This window comes from Mytilus californianus, unplaced genomic scaffold (genome assembly GCF_021869535.1).
Source record: "Mytilus californianus isolate M0D057914Y unplaced genomic scaffold, xbMytCali1.0.p SCAF_12, whole genome shotgun sequence".
NCBI lineage: Eukaryota > Metazoa > Mollusca > Bivalvia > Mytilida > Mytilidae > Mytilus > Mytilus californianus.
The window spans coordinates 30,887,796-30,907,154 of NW_026262604.1; the positions used below are offsets into that span (position 1 = coordinate 30,887,796).

The 19,359-nt window shown below is 32.4% G+C and overlaps 1 protein-coding gene and 1 long non-coding RNA gene across 9 annotated transcripts in view; one reads left to right on the plus strand and one right to left on the minus strand.

Annotated features, from left to right (window-relative positions):
• The window catches only part of LOC127721682 (neogenin-like), a 193,164-nt gene that overhangs the window by 140,149 nt on the left and 33,656 nt on the right, over window positions 1–19,359 (plus strand). For 7 of the 8 annotated variants that reach the window (XM_052228477.1, XM_052228476.1, XM_052228478.1 and 4 more), the window contains exons 4-9: window positions 2,159–2,295; window positions 4,088–4,372; window positions 8,037–8,202; window positions 11,507–11,649; window positions 13,355–13,630; window positions 17,287–17,509. In XM_052228477.1, coding sequence (XP_052084437.1) covers window positions 2,159–2,295; window positions 4,088–4,372; window positions 8,037–8,202; window positions 11,507–11,649; window positions 13,355–13,630; window positions 17,287–17,509 — 1,230 coding nt within the window. The remainder of the gene's footprint in view (window positions 1–2,158; window positions 2,296–4,087; window positions 4,373–8,036; window positions 8,203–11,506; window positions 11,650–13,354; window positions 13,631–17,286; window positions 17,510–19,359) is intronic. The other variant, XM_052228480.1, reaches the window with a different exon arrangement.
• LOC127721684 (uncharacterized) lies at window positions 12,221–18,396 on the minus strand. The gene is made up of 2 exons (XR_007991395.1): window positions 18,289–18,396; window positions 12,221–12,591 (listed from the first exon to the last, which is right to left on the minus strand). It is a non-coding gene; the product is annotated as an uncharacterized LOC127721684 (long non-coding RNA).

A 19,359-nucleotide genomic window follows, 5' to 3' on the forward strand; every position in this document is an offset into this window, starting at 1 on the left:
GGTTTTCGAAGCATTTCTTTGACTTGAATATTCTGGAAATACTTTTTGATCTTAAATATCATATGTTGATTTGACCTAATTATAAACATTCACAAAATGCTTTGAATGAATATTACATGTTGACTTGACCTAATTATAAATATTTTCAAAATGCTTTGAAGGATAGTAGGTCAGAAATAGGTTACATGTTTTATTTTAGTATTTTTGTTAAAAGTTAGGTGTTAGGTTAATTATGTCTGTAATAGCTATAGCTTGTAGATTTAATTCAGAATAAAAAAAACATTTATATTCATGCAATTTAATTAACACTTTCATAAAACTCATGAAATGTGTTTGAATTAAATTGTTTATGAGATTTTTCAGTAATAAATATTATTTTATGGATGATATCATGTGAGAACTGAAATGCTTAGATATATAAATTGTCTGGAAATATTTTTACATCAGGAAACAGTTTCCTGGAAAGTTGTCAATGTTAGGGTGATGAAATAATTTATTCTCTTCATAAACTTCCTGTATATGGAAATATTGATTTCAATTCATTGTCTGGACATTAATATTCCATGTTTAATGTTGCACTATAAAAAACTTGACCATCACCATTGACATACTGGACAGGGGTCATTTTGGGGAAATAAAACCATTTCCTCATCATAAAGACATAAAGCACAGCTTATTTAATGGCACATATCAGTATTTGCAATATATCAATGGTTTTTCGTCAATCTAATATAAATGCAGATATCTGGTTTAAAAAAAAAGGATGATGTGTTTTTTGGAATCACATTTTCCTGTTGTAACCTATTTCCATCAGAGAGAAATTTATCTCTGAATTATCAAATATGGTTAATTGCTAAATCATTATTGTCCAGTCATTATATTTGTATAAATGACTCATAACTTTCAGAGTTCAAAACTGTTATAAAAGTACTACCAATTCTAGTTATTTAATTACATAGTAACAAACAAAAAAGAGTGAAATAGTGTTACATATAAGGTACCAGTCTTGTATTACAACTCCAGTTTCCGGTGCATGTCAAAACATGGAGGGAAATAGAATAGTCCATTTTTTTATGAATCTTTTCTGGACTCAATTTTTTCTGTTTGATTAAAAGTTTATACTGAGTTGAAACGTATATATAGATTTAAAAAAAATCTTGCATCTTTTTGGGGATATCAATCATGGAAAGTGGGAGGATATCATGTTTACTGGAAGTGGTGTGGCCTAGTAAAAACAGCAAACAGAAAGTAGAAAAAATAGTTTTAACTTCAGTTACATAACTTTTTATTCACTTTTTTTTCTCGATTAAATCACAATTTCACATTAGTACATACATGATATGAACATGAAAATTTTTTTCTATGTAGCATTTTTTATTTTTTTATTTTCAAAGATCAGCTGTTTTGCATGTAAGCCTATGGAGCAGTCAATTACAAGACTGCAACCATAACTGGTACCCTATAATTATACATATATATTGTAAATATTGAGGCAGAAATCCAGTTTGCTTGTTGAAAAAGAATTATATAACAAAAGTGTTAAAAATCAAATTCTTGATGGCCTTCAGGCTATTAACATAATCTTTTCTGTTACTGATCATTAATTTTATGTTGTACCTTTTTGACTTCAGTTTCCTCAGAAGTTTCTGTCCTTACAAGAATCCATTAGAGAAGTAGGATGAAAAGTCCATAAAACATCATGAGATTCATAAACCTAGTTAGGTGGAATCGTGTTTAACATATTTCTATATAAAAATAAGGAGATGTGGTATCATCATGATTGCCAATGAGACAACTATCTACCAAAGTTCAAATGAAGTGGATGTAAGTAATTATAGGCAACCATACAGCCGTCAACAATGAGAAAAAACTCATACCGTATGGTCGGGTATCAAAGGCCCTGACATGAAAAATATGAAACTATTTAATTAAGAAAACTAACGGCCTAATTTATAGCAAAACAGTTTACGAAAAACAAATATGACAGACATGAACCAACGACAACCACTGAACTACAGGCTCCTGACTTAGGCAGGCACATAAAGAATGTGGCGGGGTTAATCATGCTTGTTCTCTTTGACATTGTGGATGGTCTAAGAGAACGGCTTACATGCAAATGTTTAAATGTTGAGAAACTAAAGTGTTATTCTATTTTCAGGTTAATACAAAAGAATGGATCATTACTTATTTCACCAGTTCATTCAGGGGGGACAGATATGGGGTTTTATCAGTGTAAAGCAACAGTGCCTGAGCTTGGAACGCTTGTAAGCAGAAAAGCCTATCTTCATATAGCTCGTAAGTATTAAAAGTCCAATGAAAACAGTTTGAACATCTCCTTGTAAGTTTCAACTGTCCTACGTAGCACAAAAAAGCAACTAAGCCACATGCCTCCCCCTTTTCCCTCTTCCAAAAAAAAAATTCTTATTTTGTTCACTGTCTTAGATATCAGATTAATCATACCATACAAGAGACCAAAGAAATATTCAAACTCATAAGTCAAAGACAAACCAACAACACCATGGCAAAAAAAAAAAAGGAAAAAACATCAATAGACAAACTCAAAAGTATAGAAAACAAAAAAATGAGCAACACAAACCCCACCAAAAACTCTGGGCGACCTCAGGTGCTTTTATTAAAGAGGGTAATTTTACATACCTTTATTGTATTATTAACAGTTTCATGATGTGATACAGACCCACCATCATAGGCTGGTAAAATTCATATTGAGCCTGTTAGAATTTCAACTACAGGCCAATAGAGTCTATACAAAATTTTCCCCAGAAAAAATGAGCATAGGCTAAGGATTATTATCAGGACATAACAGAACATTTCAAAATATGAGAATAACTTCATAGGAGGTTTTTATGTACTCTGTGATGTGAATGAAGCAATTCTTCAAATATAAAAGAGATCAAATAGAATATCTTTACTTTAAGTGTTTTAATGTACTCTTATGAAATGAAAAGAGGAGATTAGCTTTTTTGAAGCTTAGATGAAAGAATTATGGATAACAAAACAACAACTTGTTTCTCATGCACTGCTGTAATTAAGATAAATGCCAAATAGACATTAAAGAGAAAACCAAACTTTATGAGTTTAATTATAAAGGCCTTCAAATTTTTTGAATAATTTAGTGTATTGCTGATTAATTTATGGTATGTAAATATGTTTTACACATCAGTTAATAAAGCCAAATGTTTTGTTTGTACATTTATATTTTGTACATGTGCAAAGTTAATATAAAAAGAAGATGTGGTATGATTGCCAATGAGACAAACTCTCCATAAGACACCAAATGACACAGAAATTAACAACTATAGGTCACTATACGGCCTTCAACAAAGAGCAAAGCCCATAAGGCAAAGTCAGCTATAAAAGGCCCCGAAATGACAAATGCAAAACAATTCAAACAAGAAAACTAACGACCTATTTATGTACAAAATAATGAACGAAAAACAAATATGTTGCACAGCAAAAAAGGACAACCACTGAATTACGGGATTCTGACTTGGGACAGGCACATTCAGAATATGTCGGGGTTAAACTCGTTTGAAGGCGCCAACCCTCCCCTAACCTCTAACAAAAAAACAGAGTGGACGTGGACGTGTACTTATACATCCCCACAACAAAAAAACACTAAGTACAGATCTGAGAGTACTCGTAGTTACGGACAGCTAGTTCAAAGTCAATAACTAATTAATGTTCACTTGACATTGTTCCCTTAATAAAAGTTGTTGAACTTTTTTCTATTCAAAATTGTCATGTAACTGTAACCATTGACAGGAAAACCATTTCCAGTTTCTTGTAGTTGTTCCAATGCATTTGTAGGGAGTCTCATTGGGGGGGGGGGTCTGATCCTGGATCTCACTTATTGTTTTGTCAGAATCCTGTATCCCACTTATCATTGTAATAATAGCTCTTGTAATTTCCCGTGTCCCACCCGACTTCGTTTCCTGTTTTCATGCAAAATAATTTGACTTTCACGTGTCATGCTTACAAAAAATCAGCCAATCCTGCGTCACGCTTAGACCCCAATGAGACCCACTTTGTATTCACATTCTATTCTTATTAATAATTTCACTTTCAGATTTATCAAAAACATTTCGTACAGAACCTGAAGATTTGTCTGTATACCTCTACGATGCCGCCATGTTTGGTTGCGTCATAGATGGCGTGCCAAAACCAAATATCTCCTGGTATAAAGACAGAATACCACTGCAAGAGAAGAAAAATGTCAGAGTCCATCTGGACGGGGTGTTGGAAATATATCCTGTACAGTTTAATGACTTTGGCTCCTACCATTGTTTAGCTGAGAATGTTGATAAGAAGATGAGCAGTAGGATGGCAAAGTTAGAACAAAATGCCAATGTTGGTTAGTATTTGAATTTCTTTTATTTGAATTCCGATATGTTACACTTTCATTAAGTTGAATGTTATGTTTTAGATGAAATCTAGCGAGACCATTATATATAAACCAATATGTAGGATATTGTCAATGAGACAGCAACTCAACAACACTAAAACAACTACCGCTAAAAAAAAGTTCATTGTGCAAATGTGTTAAACTTTCATCATATTGAATCCTACATTTTTAGGTTAATAAATGCAGACAGTGTATCCTTGCAACCCCTGGCATCAACTAAAGGGACTATATTTACTTGCCCTACCAGAAAATTGACTTACTGATCAAGATGTTGACTCTTTCAGAACTTACAAGTGCTATGTTTTATCAAATTACACAAATTAGTAGGAGCTACCTTTCACAATGTAGTATATAATATATGCCAAATTAGGATACATTTTTGTTTACTTTGTACATTACATTTTTGCCTTTGTACGATATAGACAGTGCAGCGACAGCAGCCAGTAGATATTTTGATATTTTAATCATTTAAAGAATGATACATGCAGAATGAATTGAGCTTAATGAAACATACACACTGGATAAAAGGGGATTTATGTTTAGGATGAATATCAAACTAAACCAGCATTATAAACTCATTAAGTAAATTGTAGAATAATTCTTACTACATCCTCCCTATCTTTAGATAATTAGTTTTGAGTGATCAGTCAGAGTGGGAGGGAAAGTGTTTGTAAATCATTAACAAATCACTTCCTCCTTAAGCAGGAGATTTGTTCAATGTTTTGAGTTAAGTTTCAAGGTTAAGGCTAGAAAGTGCAAAATAATCTGAAAATGTGAGATTTTAAAGTAAATGTTATTTAGACAGGAAACTGAAAACATGATTACACAAATGTACAAACAAGAAAAATACGTTTGTAGGTCAACATAGGTTGTCACTGTTAGACAAGCTTATATGTCAAATGTCAAGTCCATTGTGTTTTTCAGTTCTTCTTCTGGTTATGAGTATTTTGAATGTCCCTTAGTCTCTTCTTCCTCACTTTATCTTAAATTTGGAATTTGTAATTTGGCTTCTTCTGTAGAAAATATATTGTTTATCACAAAATTATCACAATACTGTACACCAATAAGTGAGTAGTGTTTATCATAGAGAAATATCAAACTGGTAAACAATTCACCCGTATCAGAATCTAAAGGATTATGTGTAGTCTAATTGTTTGTACACCAAAATGAATATAACGTCACATTATTGGTTGAATTTCCATTGTTTTGGGACGTTGTAAGCCAATCAAAGCGTTTTGGTGTATGCTTTTAAAAATATTACCAAGAATGCATTAGATTTTGAAATGACAAATTGATATTATTTTATGGGTTTTATTGATTTTTTGTTGGTTTCCCATAAAAATTGTTTATTTTTATTGGAAATTTTTTTTTCTTGCTCCAGTTTATATCATTTGCCAATGACTTCACTTTTGTCAGACGACAGCTGACAAGATCTACAATGTTCCTAGCGAGTATGATATTATGTTTTAGGGTTGACTGATTTCAGATAACAACAATAATCATGTAACATCATGATGAAACTGTCAGAATATATATGATATATCGTATAAATTAAGTTAATACATGTATCTCTTCCGTATTGTTGTGTTATTGCTTTTAATGTTTCCATTGTTTTGTAAGCATCTTACTTAGGCCAAAAATGAATATATATTTGTTTTCTGTCTCCTGGCAGAAAATGATAGGGTAGGCAGGTATAAGTTAAATGATTTTATTTTTTGAAATATTTTTAATTTTAACTATATGTAGTTTCATTTTTTTGAAAATTTTAAGCATGTTGTATACAGATATATGTTCAAAATTACTTTCAGCCTTTGTCCAATAAATAATGTAACGTATACTAAAATTTGAGCCTAATTATTGAATAATTGATATTACCGAGTCTTCCAGAAAAGGCCTGTATCTATAATTGAAATGAGTCTTTCTTTCTCAATTTTTTTCTGAGGGAATATTCTTTTTCAGTTATTGCAAATCTGGCTAATCATTTTCATGCTTAAATTTATTTTCACTTTTGTACACACTTATGTCCTGCATTATGTTGGGCAAAACATCCATTTTATTTTGTTTTGGGCAATGTTATTTATCTTTTGTTCTTACCAGGCCAGTACATTCTCTTTTAAGTCCTCCTACCCTCCAGTTAAGTGTGATTCATATGTTGTTCCATCGTAGTCTTGTCATTTTTTCTACATCCCCTTTTATTAACCGGATTTTTATTTTTTTCTAGATTAGCAAATTATAACCAATACATAGGATAAGTGTTGGCCTTAATAAAGATATCTCTTTTGTCACTTGTCAAATGTCTCTCTTCCGAACATGGTATGATACTCCATTTGGAAATGTTAAAGTTAAAAAACATCCCATTTGTTTGAATAACAACAATGTAAATCAGAAATAATTGTTTCAAGTTCAGACAATGTAATAGTTAAATTCTATTTCATTTCTTATTTATGGCGGACAAGTCATTTCACTGTGACATGTCAAAGTGAAACCACATTTAACATGTCTTTTGATGTAGGTGTTAATTGTATGTAAATTTCGAATAATTCTTTATTAATTTTCTTTGTATTGATTGTAATGCATTGAACAGACACGTTTCTCTGTTTGTGGAAGAAATCGAGAACAGTTTGAAATTTCCACATGGAAATTTAATGATTGATGGTTTCTGGCTCTTCTGTGAAGTTATGTAATTCTTTTACAGAACTATAGATTTCACAACTTGGTTTTATTTGCTGGCTTCAAATATAAGTAAATTTTGCACATCAAAGATTTTTTTCTCTTTTACAAGGCCACAAAATATTTGAATACTTTTTCTGTATACTCTTAAAGGTCAAGGTCTGTTTGTGTATTTGCAATTTATTTTAACAGTCTTCTCCATTATAAGTCATTATTATACCCCACTTTAAAAGTTGTGGCTATATTGCATTATCACCTGATCTGTCCATCTTTGGTCAGCAGCTCAACAGTAATAAGTTGTAACTTAAGTGTGATTATAGATCTGTCAGACATCTACTTCCTGTTTTCTGATACTTTTATTTATGAGTGGGTTATGCTTAGCAAGACAACCCATGTGTTCTTGTTAATCATTTAATGTACTCTGAGTAAAACTGGTTATTCTGGATAAAGTTTTGAATAACATAAGTCCAAAACTAAAAATGTGGATTTTTAAAAATAAAGAATTTTGCTAACATTAAGCAAAAGCAAGATAAATAGGGACCTTAAAGGTAGATCACAAAATTACAGGGAACACCATTCATAGGCATGCAGGTAAAAAGGAAATTATCATTTTATCAGCCTTTAAATGAATATATATTTCCTTAGTTGCATTGAGGTATCTTTTTTTGTCTCAATTGCAAGAGGTCTTTGGTTCAATCATGTCTGGTTCACTCAAAGATTTACAAATGGTCAAACACATGGAATATTGGGTAATAGCAAAGACTCTGTCAGAATGATTTGTCAGAGGTGGCTGACATGTACCTCTGTGGACAATTATCTAATAAGTTTCACAAAAAATGTTAATGTGTATAGCACAAAGCAGGTCATATTCCTGAATATAAATGTAATATACAGATAATCCACAGTACTTACCTAATTTGATATCAATGCTATTTTATTACAGAGGTGATACTGAATGGATTACCACCAAGTTTTGTATACAAGCCAGAAGACACACATGCTGAGGCTGGGTCAACTGTTACGTTATTTTGTGGTGCTAACGGTCGAGACACACAACAGAAAGAACCATCAATCACATGGCTTAAAGATGGCAATGCCATAGACTTCAAGTAAGTTTTATCAATAACATGGCTTAAAGATGGCAATGCCATAGACTTCAAGTAAGTTTTATCAATAACATAGCTTAAAGATGGCAATGCCATAGACCAAGTAAGTTTCATCAATAACATGGCTTCAAGATGGCAATGCCATAGACTTCAAGTAAGTTTTATCAATAACATGGCTTAAAGATGGCAATGCCATAGACTTCAAGTAAGTTTTATCAATAAAATGGCTTAAAGATGGCAATGCCATAGATTTCAAGTAATTTTTACCAATAACATGGCTTAAAGATGGCAATGCCATAGACTTCAAGTAAGTTTTACCAATAACATGGCTTAAAGATGGCAATGCCATAGACCAAGTAAGTTTTACCAATAACATAGCTTAAAGTTGGCAATGCCATAGACTTCAAGTAAGTTTTATCAATAACATGGCTTAAAGATGGCAATTCCATAGACTTCAAGTAAGTTTGATCAATAACATGGCTTAAAAATGGCAATGCCATAGATTTCAAGTAAGTTTTATCAATAACATGGCTTAAAGATGGCAATGCCATAGACTTCAAGTAAGTTTTATCAATAACATGGCTTAAAGATGGCAATGCCATAGATTTCAAGTAAGTTTTATCAATAACATAGCTTAGAGATGGCAATGCCATAGACTTCAAGTGTTTTTTTTAATAACATAGCTTAAAGATGGCAATGCCATAGACTTCAGGTAAGTTTTATCAATAACATAGATTAAAGATGGCAATGCCATAGACCAAGTAAGTTTTATCAATAACATGGCTTAAAGATGGCAATGCTATAGACCAAGTAAGTTTTATCAATAACATGGCTTAAAGATGGCAATGCCATAGATTTCAAGTAAGTTTTATCAATAACATAGCTTAAAGATGGCAATGCCATAGACTTCAAGTAAGTTTTTTTTCAATAACATAGCTTAAAGATGGCAATGCTATAGACCAAGTAAGTTTGATCAATAACATAGCTTAAAGATGGCAATGCTGTAGACTTCAAGTTAGTTTTATCAATAACATGGCTTAAAGATGGCAATGCTATAGATTTCAAGTTTGTTTTATCAATAACATACCTTAAAGATGGCAATGCCAAAGCCTTCAAGAAAGTTTTATCAATAACATGGCTTCAAGATGGCAATGCTATAGATTTCAAGTAAGTTTTATCAATAACATAACTTAAAGATGGCAATGCCATAGCCTTCAAGTAAGTTTTATCAATAACATGGCTTAAAGATGGCAATGCTATAGACTTCAGGTAAGTTTTATCAATAACATAGCTTAAAGATGGCAATGTCGTAGACTTCAAGTAAGTTTTATCAATAACATGGCTTAAAGATGGCAATGCTATAGATTTCAAGTAAGTTTTATCAATAACATACCTTAAAGATGGCAATGCCATAGACTTCAGGTAAGTTTTATCAATAACATGGCTTAAAGATGGCAATGCTATAGACTTCAAGTAAGTTTTATCAATAACATAGCTTAAAGATGGCAATGCCATAGACTTCAAGTAAGTTTTATCAATAACATAGCTTAAAGATGGCAATGCCATAGACTTCAAGTAAGTTTTATCAATAACATGGCTTAAAGATGGCAATGCTATAGACCAAGTAAGTTTTATCAATAACATAGCTTAAAGATGGCAATGCTATAGACCAAGTAAGTTTTATCAATAACATAGCTTAAAGATGGCAATGCCATAGACTTCAAGTAAGTTTTATCAATAACATGGCTTAAAGATGGCAATGCTATAGACCAAGTAAGTTTTATCAATAACATAGCTTAAAGATGGCAATGCTATAGACCAAGTAAGTTTTATCAATAACATGGCTTAAAGATGGCAATGCCATAGATTTCAAATAAGTTTTATCAATAACATAGCTTAAAGATGGCAATGCCATAGACTTCAAGTCAGTTTTATCAAATACATGGCTTAAAGATGGCAATACCATAGACTTCAAGTAAGTTTTTTTTCAATAACATAACTTAAAGATGGCAATGCTATAGACCAAGTAAGTTTTTATCAATAACATACCTTAAAGATGGCAATGCCATAGCCTTCAAGTAAGTTTTATCAATAACATGGCTTCAAGATGGCAATGCTATAGACTTCAAGTAAGTTTTATCAATAACATGGCTTAAAGATGTCAATGCCATAGACTTCAAGCAAGTTTTATCAATAACATAGCTTAAAGATGGCAATGCCATAGACTTCAGATAAGTTTTATCAATAACATGGTTTAAAGATGGCAATGCTATAGACTTCAAGTAAGTTTTATCAATAACATAGCTTAAAGATTGCAATGCCATAGACTTCAAGTAAGTTTTATCAGTAACATGGCTTAAAGATGGCAATGCCATAGACTTCAAGTAAGTTTTATCAATAACATGGCTTAAAGATGGCAATGCCATAGACCAAGTATTTTCCTTGAAAAGAACAGTTTTGTGGGTGACAATTATAGCTTACTATATGCTTTTGTCATATATTAATCTGTAGTCTTTTTATCTTATTGATCTTAAGCCATTTCAGGATAGTTTATTAGTTGTGTCATTGGCAATCATATCCACATACAGAAAGCTCATTTCAGGGCTATATACATTTAATTCAAATATATGTGTAGCTAGGAAAACATAATACCAGTTATACTGGACGGCAAACATTTTCTTTTTTTCTTAATAGAAAAACAAAGGATATGGGGTATCCATCCATGACACAAAATTAGTACATGCACAGCAAAAAACACACATAAAGAAAGGAACAGTGCTTTTATAGCTGTTCTTCATCTGAAAGTCACTCTTAAGTTTAGTGGCATGTACTAACTTATCCTCTCCAACCCCAGTTGGACATAAGGCCAAATAGTTGTGGCATGTATAGGGGTTTATTTATCTGAAAAAAATTGAAAAAAACTGACATTCTAATTTCATCTGAATCACTAATTATACATTTGTAGTACTGAATTTTTTTTTAAAACGATTTTTGCACAACATTTGAAAAGTTAATAAATGAAAATTTCACCCTTACTATTTACCCTTTTTGCAATTTGAAGCCCTAATTATGTAAAATTGCGGTATGATTGCCAATGAGACAACTATCCACCAACATTCAAATGAAGTGGATGTAAGCAATGATAGGCCACTGTACAGCCTTCAACAATGAGAAAACCCCATACCGTAGAGTCAGCTATAAAAGACAATGAGTATTATGAATGATATCTGAATTAAGGAAATGAAATCATTCTCTGCATAATAATTGTGGCTTGCACTAAATTTTCACTTTTTTTGTTTTCTTTCAGACAAGCTCAGGGTAGATTAGAGATTGTAGGGAGAGGGAGTCTAAAAATATACAGTGCCAATGAAGCTGATTCTGGAACTTACACATGTAGAGCTGAAAATCTCCTGGACTCAGATGATTCAGATGCCAGTCTTATTGTGCTTGGTAGGTGGACAGATATGGAATACAGTCATAAAAAAATATTTTCTGTGCCTGTACCAAGTTAAAAACCTCTGGCCTTTGTTAGTCTTGTATGATTTCTTAAATTTGGTTCATTTATGTGTTTCGGAGTTTAGTAGGACTTCCCATCGCTGAACTAGTATACATTATTGATAAGGGGCCAGTTGAAGCCCGCCTCCGAGTGTGGGATTTTCTCGCTGTGTTGAAGACCCATTGGTGGCCTTGTGCTATTTTTCTGCTCTTTTGCTCAGATTGTTGTCTCTTTGACACATTCCCCTTTTCTATTCTCAATTTTATTAATAACAAATATAAGCTGTTTAATGACTACAGAGTATTCAGATAGTTATTGAATACACACAATTTTTTCCTACTAGCATTAATGGTATCAATTTTACTGCACCAGATGCACATTTTGATAATTAATCAGAGTTCGCAAAACTTATTTTGACCCGTCGGTCATGGGACCGACAAAGCATGATTATTTGTCAGTCCTACAAAACTTTAGCCAGTCCTACAAAATCTGTCAATTTTATCCTGAAATAAAATTATTAACATATTTTATCGAAAAATAACTTTATTAATATTAGTTTTATTCTTCGCACCCACAGGCAAATTAACAATGAAGGACCAGTTCAGGTCTTCTGATTGTTCTTATTTAAAGTCATCTTCACTATCCATTTCATCATCTGAATCACTTTCTCGGCTGTTACAGTATTTGTTTGCTCCATTGTAGGGTTCAATTGCCGATTGTTTGCCAGGGATGGCTCTATGAACAAATTTAGTAGGCCACGTGTAGATCGCCGCTTTGGTTTGTTTATAATAAATCTGTAAACCAGTACCGGAAATTGGCAGCGGGTACATCTGATAACCGATGTAAACAGTTGCGGTACATCTAATAACCGATGTAAAAAAGTGCCGAAATATGCACTACAACGGCCGTTTTTACATCGGTCATCCGGACCGGCACTAGCCTTCAAAATACTGGTCCGAGCCTCATTTTGACCGACAGGACCGACAGGACCGACCATTTTCGTGAACTCTGATTAATATCTTCAGTGATGCTTGAGGTCAAAATATTTCAATATTTTCTAAAGCAAAAGATCTGATTAAACTACAAAGGACTGAAAGTGAAGTTGAACCCTTCTAAGTTGGTTAGAGACAATCCAATGGCAATGTTATATCAAGGCTTTAATTCATTGTATTGTCAGTTTATACACCATATTACCATGATTAGTATAAAAATAAGAAGATGTGGTATGATTGCCAATGAGACAACTATCCACTCAAGTTCAAAAGAAATAGCTATTATAGGCAACTGTACGGCCTTCAACAATGAGAAAACCTATACCATATAGTTGCCTATAAATGGTCCCAACATGAAAAATATGAAACAATTCAATTGAGAAGACTAACGGCCTAATTTATAACAAAACAATTTACGAAAACAAATATGGCAGACATGAACCATCGACAACCACTGAACTACAGGCTCCTGACTTGGGACAGGCACATAAAGAATGTGGTGGGGTTAAACATGTTTGTGAGCACTAAACCCTCCCACTAGGTTTAGTACAAGAGGTTGAAGATATCTAGGGGTTAAAACATTATGTAGACATTTTTAAAGGATTAAAATTATATGGTTTCTGGATTTTGAAATATCATAAATTAAAAAGTTGATTTGTTTTTACAGTTCCACCAAAATTCAATCAACAACCATTGAACAGGATTGCCCACGAGAATTCTGACATCGAATTCAAATGTGACATCAATGGCAGTCCACAGCCAGAAGTTGTTTGGATGAAAGATGGCGTAATGTTAAAACCATCCGATTATTTCCATATCATTGACAAGAAACATTTACGGATACTTGGCTTGCTCGAGAGTGATGCAGGGATGTATCAGTGTTTTGGGAACAACTCTGTTGGAAATGTTCAGGCCAGTGTTCAATTGATGGTCGTCAATCAGAGTGAGTAATCTCCCTTTGAATATGGGGCATTCAATTTGTGAGTAATCTCCCTTTGTGTATGGTACATTCAATTTCTTTTAGATATATATTTTTTAAATCAAACACTTTTTCTAAGAGAATGAAAAAAAAATAATATAATTAAACCATTTAAGCTTTTATAACTTATGTAACTTTTCAAGAATATGGTAAATATACCATCGGAACAATAAAGTTATGTTAACGTTTTACTCTCTGTGTTCAAAACACACCAGACAATTATAATTTAAAACAGTGAAGATAATCATTTGTAATATTTTATAGTGTAATCATGTTACCCTTGAGAAAAACGATTGTTATTGAATTTGAATTTGTTAAAACATTAACAACGTTAATTAATGACGTTTATTTTCTTGCATTTGGATAATTCTGTTTTGAGTTTTATTGAGAGCTTTTTAAAAAATTGTTAGGTGTTGAAATAAATTATTCAGATGTACAAGATTATGCCATACATCTATGCAAGTTCTATTGATCGATACAGTTTTAATTTCAATCTTTAAATGGAAAAGGAGGGTTGTAGTGCTTGAATTCATACATTGACAAAACCTCTAGCAAAGGAACAGGGCTAAAATTTAATTGCTAATCTCCATCTCAAAGTCATTGGTGAAGGCTTTCAACACAGATCAAGGCCTGTAGTTCAATAGTGATCACAAGTCTGTCAACATTAAGGTTGAGAGTTTAAACCCTGCTTTGGCAAAGTGCTTTTAACTCCGATCTTAATTGACTAGGATTGTTAGCTATCCTGTTGTAAATCAAGGGTTTTCTCATGTCAATCCCGCTTTCTCCACCAATACAAACACTAGCTGCCATAATAAAGTGTGTTGAAAGTGGCATTTAACAACAACAAATCAATCAAAATCAACACAGATCAAAACCTGACACCTCATTGCAAGTTCAAGATAGCCCTAGCACAGGTTTTATCTGAATTCATTGCTAGAAATCATTAATGATTAAGAACCTATATTCGGCATTTTCACATGGCTTGTGATAGAATTAAAACACAATTGGCCACATGCAAGAAAGTCTGTTTACTACTGATTGTTTATACATAAAAGATAATCATTGTTGTTTGTATTGTTAGAAATGTTAGTTTTACCCTTTCATCCCTTTGCATGTTGTGTATTTTGTTACATAAGATTTATTTTTAGTATCGTGATATTTTTGGCAACATGCACAGTCCCTGAGACTTTCTAAAAGGAGTACCTAAAATCCCTTATCTTTAAGATTTTCACATTTTGAAATCATTGCAATTGATTTAAAAATCAAATATTACAGAAAATAAGTTAAGGTATCAATTTTATTGGAACATTTTAATCTCAAGCATGTCATAAATTATGAATACAAATATTGAAATTCTTATAAGAAGAGAGAAATTATGTCAGTTACCCCTTTATCAGTTTATCCCCTTAATATTAAAATATCAATTATGTTAATTTTAGGTTTTTAGTAACTCATCAAAATTATAATTTTGCCATCCAAAACAATATAAAGTTATATACTAAATTTTGGTTGATATTGCCTCAGTCTTATATTTACTCCATCATATTAAGGGTCTGCATAAAATTTAAGAACAAGGAAAACTTATAAAAACCTTTATACATGTTTAGTTGGCAAAATTCTTAGCAATTTTCATCATAGAAAATGTTTCAATCTCTACAGAGAACTGTTAGTTAATGATTTATGTAGATGTAGTAGGAGAGAAAATAAACTAAAAACTCTTTTACTGTTATGTCTTTCAGTTTAATCCACTTACTTATATTTTATGTTTAAATAAAATGTTTTATAACCCTCTTGTGTTTACATATTCAAGTCGTTTAAAGAATTTGTTTATTTAGTAAGTCAACAAGAATGTTATTTCTATTGCAAAACTATAAAAAGTTATAAATCTTTGGATAAAATATGATTGAACAGGTCACTTAAGGTTTATTGTTATAACTCAGATGTTTCCTAAGTATTTAGAGCATACCAACCTCGTTGGTATATATTCAAAAGTTTTTACATTCATTTTTATACTGTTAGCATTATAGGTATCCTAGATTTAGTGGAAATCCAAATTTTTAGCAAATGAATAGACCTGCCAATTTTCCCGCTTTTTTAGTGGATATCCCCACATGAGTGCTTTATAGTTGATATCCCCACATGAGTGCTTTATAGTTGATATCCCCACATGAGTGCTTTATAGTGGATATCCCCACATGAGTGCTTTATAGTTGATATCCCCACATGAGTGCTTTATAGTGAATATCCCCACATTAGAGGTGTTGACCTGACCTTTATAAAACTCAATTATTGAGACTAAATACTTTAAAAATAATGAGTAAAAAATACATTTAAACACATATATACTCATTCAAAACCATAGATATTCTCATTAAATACACTTATGACATGTATAGGTAATTGTGTTAGGTTCTGTTGTGCTTAAAATCCCCCATGGATATTTTGAAAAGTTGGTAGATATGCAGTGACCTACATTAAGATTTTGGTTTTATTTCACACACTCATGAATCCCATTCTCAATGTTTAAAATGCAGACGGACCCTTTTAATTGAGATTTTCACCTCTCATGGAGGGTCTGATAAATGGTCCAGGATATCAACATTGATTTGCATGGAGAAACTTTCACACAGTAAATTTCTACTCAGCACTATAATGTAGATTTCCAAATCTAACAAAAAAGTGAATATTTCAAAAAATGGGTGAAACATAATATATTCCAAAATGGATTCTTCACAAGATGTGAAAGTTAAACCTTAGTGTGTAAGATATCAATACCAGCTACATATGGCTGTTGTTTCTTACAAACTCTTAATGTATTTTAATTTCACTTAATCTTTGGTGTGGTGTGGTTTACTTTTTTATTCTCTTTGGTAATTTTTATTTTTATTTTTTGAAAAGCATAAGTTGAATTTGTTTGAATTTTCTATTCAACTAGTCAGTGCTCAAACTTGCAAAATTTAAGAAAATATTTGTTGATACTCAGGGGTTCAAATTTGCATTAAAAAATGAAAGGTCCAGGACCATTTGAAATTTTCAGTTAAATGTCCTCTATAAGAAATTCAATGGTCCTGTATAAAGCATCAGTGTAAAGAATGGTAGGTCCTTGACTTTTGTAATTTAAAAATGAAAAGTCCCCTCCTAGAAAAGACAGGTCCAGGACCTCCGACTCGCACTAGTTTGAACCCCTGATACTATAACTAAGTATAAGCATTTCATGAAATTTAGCAGTTTACTTGGTAAAACATGGACATTTAAGAAATTATTTGGGGTATTACTCTATTAATTTTATTTGATCGGGCAGCATGGTTTAAACAGGTACATAATTTCGATACGTTCCATCAAAAGATGGGCAACTGTGTCCTATGTATCAAATAAACATTGCCATTCAAATGTATTACAAAATGTTAATAGATCACATTTCTTAAATAAAATGTACCTTAGGCTTAGTGGAAACCATTTTAAAAGCATGGTGAAATAACTAAGTAATACAATTATACGCTTTATAAAAAATGCAAAAAGAATTAAAAAAGATTGAGCACTAGGCATCTGTTATTGCATGTTGTTTAATTTTTTGTTTTGCTTATGTTGTTTTTCCTTCTACTTTTCACCCCTCCCTGTAGATGTACCCCTCCCTACAACAACCCGAAACTACAGACTACCAACTTATCTAGGTGGTAACATTGGAAACGAGATCAACCTACCCAGTGAACCAAAAGACCTCCAAGCTGTCATTGTCTCAAAGCAGTTTGTCACACTGAAATGGAATGATCCAGAGAAGACCGGTCCATTAAATGAAGGGAGTCTAGTATACTCTGTCTTCTGGAAGGAGAAAGAATCTCAAAGGTGAGAAACTATTCTTGTATCAGAGAAAACATATACTCGTTGATCAATCCAAATGAGATTGAAAAGGATTATTGTATCAAAGAGACGAAAAGGATTTTCACTTTTTATTTTTTAATCTGATTGAAATGTGCAGTTGTAGATCATATGTCCATGCATTGCTTTACAAGGCACATCACAATTATGCTCTGATTTACTTCTGTTGTGAAGAGCTCTTTGGGATACTCGGGTGTTTGTCATAATGATATACTGTGGATTCATTTATTTTCGTGGGTATCCAGAGTTCGCAAAACTTATTTTGACCCGTCGGTCATGGGACCGACAAAGCATGATTATTTGTCAGTCCTACAAAACTTTAGCCAGTCCTACAAAATCTGTCAATTTTATCCTGAAATAAAATTATTAACATATTTTATCGAAAAATAACTTTATTAATATTAGTTTTATTCTTCGCACCCACAGGCAAATTAACAATGAAGGACCAGTTCAGGTCTTCTGATTGTTCTTATTTAAAGTCATCTTCACTATCCATTTCATCATCTGAATCACTTTCTCGGCTGTTACAGTATTTGTTTGCTCCATTGTAGGGTTCAATTGCCGATTGTTTGCCAGGGATGGCTCTATGAACAAATTTAGTAGGCCACGTGTAGATCGCCGCTTTGGTTTGTTTATAATAAATCTGTAAACCAGTACCGGAAATTGGCAGCGGGTACATCTGATAACCGATGTAAACAGTTGCGGTACATCTAATAACCGATGTAAAAAAGTGCCGAAATATGCACTACAACGGCCGTTTTTACATCGGTCATCCGGACCGGCACTAGCCTTCAAAATACTGGTCCGAGCCTCATTTTGACCGACAGGACCGACAGGACCGACCATTTTCGTGAACTCTGGGTATCAATTTTCGTGGATTGCGGAAAACTTGTATTTTGGTGGATATTTGATTTCGTGGTTTTGCCAATCTCTGTATACAAAGCCTATAGAAAATTGGTAATTCGTTGAACATTTGAATTCGTGGTTTAACTGTACTCACAAAACCCACGAAAATTGGTATCCAACGAATAATAATCAAGCCACCACAGTATGCCTTCTGAAATTTTAGGATCCTTTTGCTTATGTAAGAAATATACCCTAACTTATTTGAAGATAGAAATGTCATTTGAATATGAATAGTATTTTTATTTTTAATGAAACCAATATGTATCATGATAAAAACTAGAACAGAGTATTGTCAGATTACTGTAGTAAAAGTTTAGAAACAGAATCTGTATTTCAGTTAGATAACTTTTCTAGATTTTTATGCCCCCGTTGTCATCAGAGAGGGCATTAAGTATTACCCTTGTACAGTATCCTTTGAAACATCCCGAAATTGGTTTCTGTTCTCTAACTCTAGTTTGCCTCAACCAAATGTTATGAAACTTATACACAATGCTTATTACCACAAATAACAGATCAAGTTCAACTTTGGGTGGCGTCAATTTTACCATTCTTTAGTTATGCCCCTTCATACCGTTATATGCAAGCGGGGGAAAAGAAAGAGAATAAACTTTATATTTACTATGCAGTATGAGTTTTGCCATGTGAACTGAAATGGCAAGACTATAATATCAAATACATAATCATGTTAAAGGCCAGACAAAAATTATCTTGTTTGAGTAAACTAACAATGGCATTTAGAAAAAACTTTGATAGAATTCTTTTCACTAGAGTCAATTTACAAAGGATAAGAAATGGAGAAATCGTGGAAATCAATATTGTCCTATTGTCCAACAAAAATTTGTAATTTGTTCATTTAAATTTTTAAAAGGCTGCTTTTTACAACACCAAATAAAAAAGGCTATTAAAGGGTA